General features: G+C 28.5%; 1 protein-coding gene across 1 annotated transcript in view; it reads left to right on the top strand.

Annotated features, from left to right (window-relative positions):
- The window catches only part of mas (trypsin-like serine protease domain-containing protein masquerade), a 25,520-nt gene extending 15,339 nt beyond the window's left edge, over positions 1-10,181 (top strand). Inside the window, exons 7-11 of the mRNA XM_017903988.1 lie at positions 2,400-2,579; positions 6,948-7,203; positions 7,300-7,577; positions 9,607-9,761; positions 9,964-10,181. Coding sequence (XP_017759477.1) covers positions 2,400-2,579; positions 6,948-7,203; positions 7,300-7,577; positions 9,607-9,761; positions 9,964-10,131 — 1,037 coding nt within the window. The 3' untranslated portion in view covers positions 10,132-10,181. The remainder of the gene's footprint in view (positions 1-2,399; positions 2,580-6,947; positions 7,204-7,299; positions 7,578-9,606; positions 9,762-9,963) is intronic.
- The last annotated feature ends 1,843 nt before the right edge of the window (positions 10,182-12,024 follow it).

Below are 12,024 nucleotides of genomic sequence, written 5' to 3'. Positions count from 1 at the left end.
CGTTCCCCCGCTCTTTCCTTCCCTCCAATTTTTATCTCGATCGTCCACTTGGACTCATCGGAACTCTGTTCAAGAAAAAATGCAGAAGATTTCAATATTTTTGTAAAAAATTCGTAACCAACTGTACAAAGTTTGGTCACCATACGTTAGAATATAATTGATTCGTCGAGTAATCTTACCACGCGTAACAGTGTATATTACTCTCTTCTTTGCTTCAACAATTTATTTTGCGAGATAATAAAAACAATTTTTCGTATCATAGTACAAATGGATGTGAAGTATTTCTGGTGTACTCTTAATGCACTTTTTCTTGAAAAGCATTTTGTTCCTTTTGTTTGTAATTACTCTTTCAATAAAGTATTAGACTTCTTTCGAAAACTTCTAGTTTACGACACATATTTTTAAAAAGTCTAATCTAATTCAATAATTCAAAGTTCAATTGTAATCTAGTATTACAACTTTTTACTGATAGCTAAATATTAAGATGTATATTACAAGTTAAGCATATACAGGATGTCTCATATAAGTTGAACATTTTAATTATTTCAAGATCATTTAAAGTTCTTAGTGTTATAGGCTACTGAACTCGTCTTGATGCTGACTATAACGTCGTATTATTAAAAATACATGTTAATATAAAAACGTAATAGAGATTTTGAAATGACCTTCAAGATGACCTTGAGAGAACTTTTTTTAATCATCGTAGTAGGAAATAATTTAGATGTTCAATTTAAACGGAACACCCTGTATATTTAACATTAAAGTTAAAAATTTGCCATTAAAGTAACGTTGTTCACGAAAGAAATTTTCTACACCGTGTTAATAATTTTCGATAAAACGATACAATTAATGTCAAGGAACAAAACGTATGCTAAAATTAATGACTTGAAATTATCGTTTTGTTTTCTATAATGTTGAAGGTGGACTGAGCAAGTTTATTTTGTTTATGACAGAAATCTGAACAACACTGATCAACGTTAATTTTCTTTCTTTTTTTTTTGTAGTTTAAAATAATCGAATTTATATACTTCAAAAGTTGTCTAGAAAATACTAGAGAATATAAAATGTAAAAGTCATAGTAATGAGAAACGTGAAATTATGATTAAAGTAAGAAAGTATAACGTATCAAAAAGGAATTTGTCGGCAGAAAAATTTTGTGCATTTTCATTCTCCTAAATTAAATTTTTATCTTAGAAATTTCTTATTTTAAAAGATTTGCTACGTGTATTGTAAGTTTGAGATAATTTTGATTGAATCCTTCTTTTATTCTTCGTTATTTTTATTCTCTTTTTATATTTTAATTCATTTATTTTACTTCGTATTAATTTTTCGCTTAAAATATTTTTTTTATTTCTTTTCTTAAATATTAACATAGAATTCAACATAGTTGTATATATACAATTAGTCCGTTGTTTCTTCATATGCATGTTCGTATGCATTAAAATATAGTTTACAATAAAGATATCAACCAGTAATGTGTACCTAAATATAATATGCATAGATAGTAATAATTAAAGCGATATAACGAAAATATAGAGGTATATATAATTACCTACTCCATATGTGTTAACATTAATACTTTGACTCCCACGCACTTTTTATATGGTACGCTCAGGGGGCCACAATAAAATTTCTATTATTCTTACGATAAAATGATGAATTATAAAACAATATGGCAAAAAAAAATGGTGCAAATTATTAATGTCTTTTATTTAAAGTTCTCTATTTATTTGCGTTCTTCAAATTTTCAAAAAATAATTGAAATAAAACAAATACAAATTTAAAAAATTAGTATCGCCAGACACTGGTGACAGTCAACGTGTTCATTTTACTAAAAGAAGCTGCATATTTTTAATAACTGCAAAAAATAAAATGTCTGCAACCATTCATTTTCACTTGCCTGGTAATCCTAGTGTTAAAAGAAATCGTATCTAGAATAATAACACATATATCGACCAAATATAGAAAATTAAACAATCTAAATGTTTTCGACTATTTATATAATTAATGTATTTATTTTCTATCATTTTACTTCTTGAAGTTTAAGTAGAAAATTAACCTCAGATTTGAATGATCGTTATACAGTGCTGGGCAAAAGTATTGACAAAGCATGGTTGTTGTGGTACAAGTGCTTATAATTACTAAACAAATCTATTCTAGTATTGATATACTAAAATAGATAATAAATGAATATGTCAAAAAGTTTTTCTTTCAAATCAATTTGTTTAGTAATTATAAGCACTTGTACCACAACAATCATGCTGTGTCAATACTTTTGTCCAGTTCTGTACATTAATTTGTATCTATAAAAATATATCCTTAGTAATTTAATGTAAATGTAATAAAATGTAAATAATCTTTATCGTATAGAAGTAAATTTTTCTTATTGCTTTTGATAGGGAATGCTGAACTGACGAATTTGTTTAAGTGTAAGAAACAAGGGCATCAATGTTGCGCTCCAAAATCGTTGATACGAGATTTCATTGGTGGAAATTCTAGTGAGCCAGTTTTGAGTAACAGGAATGACACTATGTACGTTACTTCGAGGCCATACACAACGCCACTTACAACAGCTACATGTAAGTTATTAAAAATATATTTATATTTGTATGAAAAATATATACAGGGTGGGTTAAGTACATTTATCCATTTAGAACACCATTTATCACAACGAAATTTTAGTCAGTGTTCAATTAATGGAACTTCAGGTCTGTAGTTATGCTTTTGAAGGACCTAAACAACATCTGTTTGTAACAATTTTTGTCAATATCAACCGTCTGATGAACACCAGACTCACAAAATTTCATGTTTCTGTTTATAACAGCTTTTTATTTTTATTTTATGAATTTAATATTTAAAAGTAAGCATTTTATTTTGCAATTATAATTAGTTTGTTTCCTATATTGTTGTTTGTGAAGATAAGATTTCAAGATGTAACACTGTGGGAAGTGTGAGGTCGTAGTTTGCATTTAATATGCCTTATGGTAAATACGACCTTACTACTGTCGATTAAGTTTGCTTATTTAAACGTGAATTGTTTGAACGAGCAATTAAAAGAGAGAAAATATTAATTATAATATTTTCATTTGGATAAATAAAGTTCGACTGTAAAGGGTTATGAACAATTTTCTTAAAAACTAGTGACAAAATATCGACTTCAATAATTTATCTATGACTAGCAGAGCAATAAGGAGGAAATCTACAGTCCTTTAAGTGAAATATAATTTATTTGTCTCTTTTTGAAGTTTTTATCGAATGACATTTACCAAAAAAAGAATAAAAATAAGAATGTTCAAAATGTCGCCATTTTTTGGTATCTTTCCAATTCTGTTTTAATAGGAAAACTATAAAATTTATGTTTTCTTTAAATATGCATTATTTATTTTATTAAATACCTAAATGTTTCTTTCTTTGACCTTCGAAGTTCAAAATTCTGGTTTATTTATATCTTGCATTTCAATGTATAATTTACGTCAATATATTTATAGATAAACGTTTTATAAAAAAATTTGAAGATTGATATAGCTGAAATGAATCAATTCTTTTTTCTTAATTTAATTGCCCAATGAAATTTGTCATTCAAGAATACTATATTCTTTTATTTATATCATTTGTTCATGATTAGTAAATCTCAGGATATTGAAATAAATACCGTACAATTTTGTGATTGATTTTTATTTACACAAACTACCACCAATTTCGTGAATGATTTTCATCCTGTCAATATTACAATATAATTGTTGATGAGGAAATGCAAAATAAATATTTCTTTTTTTTTGTTTTTACTAATGTCTCACCAGAATCTCTACCTTTATTTTAACTGTTTGTAATTTTATCTTCATAATATTTATATAATTTATTTAGAAAATGTTATTTAGTATTTAGTTCATCTTTTAGTATTTAGTTTTTTTGTATTTTATAGATAAAGGTACTAAAAAACAGATTGTTCTCTTTATAACAGCTGCCTACTGGATTTTTCATTGCATCAACTTAAATAGGACACTCTGTATATAGCAAAAGAGAAGTTACACGGTTATATCATTCAAATTGTAAAGTAATTCAATAATATATGTAATATTTATAGTAAATTAATTACAAACAATTCACCATTGATCAGTTATGAAAATATTGCAAGGCAACTGCAATACTATGTGCTACCCATGGAAATAAATTGTTGGTCAAACACGATAATACGAAATTACCTAAAATTACTTTTATTTAAAGTAACTTTTTAGATGTAAAGCGCTATAATAAAGGGATAAAATGAGGTGTTAAATCAGTTTAACATAAAATAAAAACAAAACAAAAAATAATTTAAATTTTTACTTCTCATCGAAGCTAAAATACCGAAAGAAAAGTGTTACGGAGTTTGGCAAGAAATTTCTTGCCAGAGATAATAATAAGAAATATAGAAACATCGAAACTACACAACTTTTGTCTAAATCATTTTTACGTATCTTTCGTATTTTTTTAGATATTTGCCATGGGAAATTGAAATGACACGCCCGGTATATTATTGAATTATTTTCCAATTTTACTGACACAATCTTAAATAGATATAATTGAATACAGTGATTAGTCGAACGTCTAAAAATACTTGCATCATCTGTTGGAATCTAACTTTCCAAGTTAGCTTTCAATTTTGACAACTTCTATGCTTTGTTCATTACTAACCCTTTCGCGGCGGAGCGCTGAGAAATGAATTGCGCTCTAGGCAGCCGGCGTGACGGTGGAAGATGGAACGCGTGGACAACACGATACGCGCGAGTCGTTCCTAACGCGGTGTGCAGAGCCGATTTTGCTGGTCATTTCCTCGAGGCTGCTGGCCGGCACGCCGATCAAACAATAATATTAATAATAACAACAATTTTAGTAATCTTTAACGATCTTTAATAATCTTAGATAATCTTTAACAATTTTTAATAATTTTCCTTTGTATGATATAATTTAAAGCAGGGTTCAATACATAATCCAACGTTACAGTCTTTACATTCGATTCGTGTTTCGGTTTGCTTTTTGTGTTTGCTGCAAACCACACATTTCCGCCGACCGTCCTGCCGCTTTCCCGTGGGATTGGTATATTTGGATGGAAAATGTCTTGAAACCAGTCGTAAGAGATTACCTTTGGATGCAGTTTGGCCTCCAGACTTATTACTACATATATTTTCATTTGGATATTTAAGTAGAATTTCTCGAATGAGACGTAAATGAAATTTCGCAAATGTTATATTCTTTTGGGACGTAATCTTGTAAAGTATGTAAGCATTGTAAATCGAAAGGTCCAGCATGCGGAAAAAGAATTTCTTATACCATTTCAGAGTTTTACGAACAGTATTAATGGAATTTAAAATCGTATCGGTTTTATCGACTGCTCCCATAACGCGATTATAGTCTACTATGACACTTGGTTTTAGTATTGGTGTTCTCGTTTTAACATCGTTTCTTTTTGTTTCTGTATACTCAGCAGAATGATAGCTTGATAACATTAGCACTTCTCTTTTGTCCATCCATTTTAGTGCTAACAGTTTATCCGTAGATTGAAATGTAATTTCGTCTTTAGATAATTTATTAGATATATTAGGCATTCCACGTCTGGTTCTCTTCACGGTTCCAAATGCATTTGTCTTATTATAATATAGGAGCGAAAATAATGCCGGACTTGAGTACCAGTTATCGGTAACCAAAACATGACCTTTATTTAAATATGGTTCCATCAGCGTCATGACAATATTTTCTGATTTGTCAATTTCTGGTAAATGATTATTGTTAGTTATATCCGTGCGCGCTCCACAATAGACAATAAAATCTTGGATATATCCAGTATAACAGTCACAGATAACATACGACTTGATTCAAAATCTACTTCGTTTTGAAGGTATATACTGCTTGAAGAAACATCTTCCTTTGAAAAGTAGCAAGCTTTCGTCGATGCATAAGTACTTATACGGATAAAATGCTTGTGAAAAAGAATTTCGCAGTCTGTCGATGATGCACCGAATTTTTATTAGCACATCTTGATTTGTTGTCTCACTGTTGTCGTGAAAGTGCAGCATTTGTAATAGAGATTTAAATCTGTCTTTTGTCATTATTCTTGGAAAACTTTCCGTTCGTAATAATTCGTCGGTTGACCAATATTCCTCTATTGACACTTTCTTTACTCTTGACATTAACATGAACAGAGCAAAAAATCGATACATTTCAGTCACTATTGTATTTTTCCATGCCAGCAATCGTGAGTGCCTACTACGTACAGTTTTCGTGGAATAATAATTATTGCTTTCTCTTACAATATGTTCAACCATATTTTCGGAAAAGAAAAGTTGAAAGATTTCTAATATTGACGATTTATCGTCAATATTTGCTTTAATTCCTGCTAGATTTTCATCAAAATCAAAAACTTTTGGAGCCAAATTTTGTGCGCTCCAAAAAAATTGCGGCGGATCGATGTTTGGTAATTCCTCAATGTTTTCAGAATCAGATTCAGAGCTACTTAACAGTAGGCGTCTCTTGTTGTATGTATTTTGATTTTTACCTTTGTATTCAATTTCTCCAAAAATTTCAGACAAGTCAGAATCCGATGACAGTTCCATACTATCGCAGCTCATATTCGTCGTCCATTTGGCCATGATCGGGGCAAAATTTATGGATAATTATATTTGATTATGTAAAAATATCTCTGCACAAGAAGCGTGTGCTGCTAGCGCATCGAAAACAAACGATTTAATGGACATTATTGGACAGTTACTGATAACAAGTGAACGGCGCCAAAAGGCGCTGTTCGCTCAGAGAAAGCGACTCTGGATGAGCGCCAAAAGGCGCTGTTCGCCGTGAAATGGCGAACTTAATTAATTATACAAATTATAATTAATTATAAAATTATAAACTTATACAAATAGAGAACTTAAACAAAATGTCTTTCTAAGTTGGAACTGATATTAATTTCATAGATGAAACAACGACGGTGATGACAACTATGAGAAGTCCTGTATACAGCAAATATGTGTGCGGTGTGAAGGGAACTTCCCGTGGTCCGATTCAAGCGCGTAATTTTGAAAGAGGAGCACGCGTTGTCGGTGGCGAGGATGCGGATGCCAATGAATGGTGTTGGCAAGTTGCTCTGATCAATTCCTTGAACCAATATCTTTGCGGTGGTGCGCTCATTGGAACACAATGGGTCTTGACAGCAGCACACTGTGTAACAAAGTAAATTTTATTACGATTATTACGTTATTATAACTTTTAAATGCTTACTTTGAGTGAATTAAACAATTTTAAAAAACATCTTAATTTTACTTACAGTATTGTAAGGTCTGGGGATGCTATTTATGTGAGAGTTGGTGATCACGACTTGACGAGGAAATATGGCAGTCCTGGTGCTCAGACTTTGCGAGTAGCAACCACTTATATTCATCATAATCATAACAGTCAAACACTCGATAACGACATAGCATTGTTAAAACTCCATGGACAAGCAGAACTTAAAGATGGTGTTTGTCTAGTATGTCTACCAGCACGAGGAGTTAGTCACACAGCTGGTAAACGATGTACTGTCACCGGTTATGGATATATGGGTGAAGGTATGTTTTTTTTTATAAATATACTAGATATTTATTTACTAGATTTTATCATATACTAGATTTTATTTTGCATTCGTATAGCAGAGACCAGATTAAATTGAAAATGTTAATAAAATCATTCATCGAATAATAAGTTTGGATTATATTGTAATAGAAAGATTATAACCTTAATTTGTTGAAATTATTCGTATATTTGTAAATGCAGTTTTATGAAGATTAATATTAAGTAATACTTCTTAACGTGTCAAATTCTTTTCATAATTTATACGAATGGAAAAGATTAATTCCGATACAGTCGAGTCTCCTATAACGCGATTAATTCGAACCGCGTTCTATGGAAACTGCGTTATGAGAAACATAGTAATAAGACAAATCAGATTAATTTATACCGCGTTATATGAAAACCACTGTCGCGTTATATAGAAACCGCGCTATAAGAAACTCAGAAATAATACAAATTGAATGAATTCGTACCGCGTTATATGCAATCTCAGAAATAAATAAATTGTACATAAATCATAAACGATACGGTTAATAACTAAAATTTTATAATAGAATAGAATATATAGATGAATTTAGATTTATTGAATATAATACATAGTTCATATAATAAAATTATAAACTAAAAATATTGTTTGCAACAAAAGATTTAATTTCATACATATTAGTGACGCCTCCTAATTTAAAATAGGATTCTAGCATGTTAAAATTAAACGGTTTATTATATTATTATTTTTTCGGTGCCTATCAAAGTCCTTATTAAAATCTTTTCTATCATAAGTTCTTTTATCCATCAATGTTATTCCATATTTCTTCTTATTTATATTTATTTCTGCAACAAATGTCTTATGCTCAAACACTCTTATGAAATCGCTTCAGTCTGATCAAAATTCAGACCTTATCGCGTGGTTCATACATTGAAGATACTACAATTAGACTGTTTTATTACTTATCGTCACTTTCAAATATTTGCAGTCTAACTCTTTTTTTTCTAATTGGCCGAAAATCTCCCTCACTTTGCAAATTTTCTTCTTGGTTTTCAAATATACTTTTATTTTGTAGTTCTTTCAAAACCTCTTTATATGGAGCCAAACAATTTTGAAATTCTCTTTTAAATTATGCACTGCGCATCGTTGAAGGATCATAAAAATTGAACACATCGAATGTGTTGCCATAGATAAATTTTTCAAGCCATTTGAGTTGTTGGAATATTCTTATACGAAAAATGCATTATAAGGAGACCGCGCTATAGGAGAACAGTCCCAATTTTCGTTCCGCGTTATAAAAACACCGTGTTATAGGAGACTTGACTGTACTCAATTTCAATTCAGTCACGTATTACTATATACAGGGTGTCCTAGCTAGTGCTACAATTTTTCAGGTACTTCGAAAAATTAAAAAAGTTATCATGATTCGAGAAAAAAGGTTTTCATACTACATTTCTGTCTATTGAAACAAAATTTTGATTACTGTTTACTATTCTATTATTTAATTTAAGAATATCGTAAAATATAGTTTTATTACTGAGATAGATATAATTTCAAGCAATTATTAAATTTAAATAAAGTAGGTATTTTTAAGATATTGAAAGACAAAAGATTAAGCACTTACTTTACCTTGAACTACCAGAAAGGCAAGAAAATTAAATTTCTTTCTTCCACATATCTACTAATTTCGTAATGATTGGTACATTGTATGAAACATCATGCTAATTTATAATAAAAATATAACAAATAATAATTTCAAGCTCATGTCATAATATAGTGATAAACTTTTGTTAATATCAATTAAGCAAGATTATTGAGTTTAGATACTTTTTAAAAATGTTCTTAAGATAAAAATGTGTGATTTCATATCACTTTAATTAAATTTGACATATTTTTATTATTTTCAGTAATTATATATAAACATATATATAAAATTATATTTATAAAATATTTTTATAGTTCACTTTTATCTCCCTTAATTAGTACTATCTAGAAAAATATTTTCTATCAATAATTATAATTCAAACTTCGTATATGTGTAGCTGGTCCTATCCCGCTTCGAGTACGCGAAGCCGAGATACCAATCGTAAGTGATGCGGAATGTATACGAAAAGTGAATGCTGTAACTGAAAAGATTTTCATTTTACCAGCAAGTAGCTTTTGCGCTGGTGGTGAACAAGGCAACGATGCCTGTCAGGTAATATTAATATATTTATTATATTAAAAGTTATATACTCATTTATTAAAGGTTATAAAATTGAAAACAAAATTTCAATAAGAGAGTTAGACATATTATTGCGAAATGTTATTAACTAATATCTAAAACATTAAAATTTCACATATATATGATAGATTAACTAAATTAAACTAAACTTAATTTAACTAAACATAATATTTAGGGCGACGGAGGAGGTCCTCTAGTATGTCAAGATGATGGATTCTATGAATTAGCTGGTCTCGTTTCGTGGGGTTTTGGTTGTGGAAGATTAGATGTTCCTGGAGTATATGTCAAAGTTTCAGCGTTCATTGGTTGGATCAACCAAATTATTTCCGTAAATAATCTTTAGCTATTTTATGTTTTATTAATAAAAGTTAAAGTATTTATTTATTAAGAAAACATTATAGTACCTTTACGCGCTTGATAATGTAACATTTTATGTTGCGTATCTGGCAAAGATGTATAAGAAAAAACCTCAAAAAATTATTTAATTATATAAATTAAAAAACTGAAAAAAGAGATACTTTGTTGACATATGATAAAAATAGTTATTTGTGCAAAAAAATATTTTGAAAATGTTACGATAGTCGTAATATATTTGAAGTAAAGTAATATCGTAGCTTTAATAATTAAAAGTAATTAAAGGTTTGCTAATGACTTTATGTAACTAACGCAGTAAACTTCCGTTTATCCAACTTTTCAAATATTTTATTACAATTTTTTAAGTATTGAATTATTTTCGCCAAAGGTAAAACATGTCTATAGTTTCTTAAACAAATGTGAGCTTTAACATTATAAGATGTTGGTAAATAAAAATAATATACATTTAACACATTGTACACTGGTCAAATTTTAACTGTTACAGGGGACAAATATGTAAAACAAGATATATTAAATACCTTTTACTTTTTCACAAAATAGAGCGTGTAATATATATTTCAAGAAAATATACTGTACTTCTAGCAAATTCTAAAATTAAGGTTAAACAAAAGAGAAATGATAACAGGCACCTACAAGCATGTGTATAGCAATACCAGAATCACATATCACAGGACCAGTGTACAATGAGTTAAAATACAAAAAGAAACAAATTTAATTCTTTTAATTTTAATATGGTAACAAAACCATAAATTTTATATTTTTTAGTTATATATATTTTGTAAATTTTAATAAATCTTGTTCCTGTAGTTGCTCAAACATAATTTTATATTTATAGGAAAAACGAAAGTTTATTGTATGTTTATTAATTATATAGAATATCTAAGAATATAAATTTAAATGTCATTGATAAAATATATTAAGATTAATTTATGAGTTTTTTCTGATAATCGTGCCATCAGGTGCGTCAATTTTAGATGAAAAAATGTTGTTTTATATGATGCAATAAAAATTCTTAGTTAATAAAAGGGGTCATACAATAAACAATAAAATTATTGGCACAGACATAAAGTTATTGAAAAAGTTGTCAAAAATGTAAAATATTTTAATTTTTTTAAATAATGTAAAAGGCTAAATATTAGTGTATTATTACATTAATATGTTAAACATTAGTAATGATATAGATTTTACTATAATTACTATGAAATATTGACTTAAGAATTTAATGAGTAGTCAAAGTGATTAAGTGTAAATCTTTTGTTATAATGCATAATATGATTCATATACTTTCAATATACAAGTAGCAATATTATTTTAAATAACAATATTGATTTTCACTTTCTTTGTACAACAAAAGACGTATAAATATTGAATCATTACTTTGTTTCTATTACTTCTTTAGTTGGTCATTGCTTATTTTAAATGCTAAAGTAATATTTTAATCTTTTACTTTTGATTTTTGTGATTTGTTTGTGTTTCTGCCAACAATTTTATGATTCATTACTTACATGTCATTTATTTATATTAAATGACATGCTACAAGTGAAAGTCAATTTCATAGATGTTAAAACATTTTTGTTAGGGCCAAAATATAGTGATATATGTTTAAAGTAATTTTTTAGTAATATGTTTTTAATAAGACATTATAACTGATATATGTATGTATGTATGTTTATTTTTATTATTATATGTGTATATTTACCATGTTTACAGAATTGGCTCTTTATTTTATGTATACGTTGTTCAATATTTACATTGTGTAGATTCAGTATATTCGGGGACAATATCATACTGCTTTGTACATTATTGCATCACTCGTAATATATTTTTCAAGTTCTAATTATAAGAATGTTTTATCGATTTA

The sequence above is a fragment of the Eufriesea mexicana genome, unplaced genomic scaffold, assembly GCF_001483705.2.
Source record: "Eufriesea mexicana isolate 0111107269 unplaced genomic scaffold, ASM148370v2 scaffold2646, whole genome shotgun sequence".
Lineage (NCBI taxonomy): Eukaryota > Metazoa > Arthropoda > Insecta > Hymenoptera > Apidae > Eufriesea > Eufriesea mexicana.
Note: the sequence above shows the minus strand (reverse complement) of the source record. Positions and strands in the feature narration are given on the sequence as shown.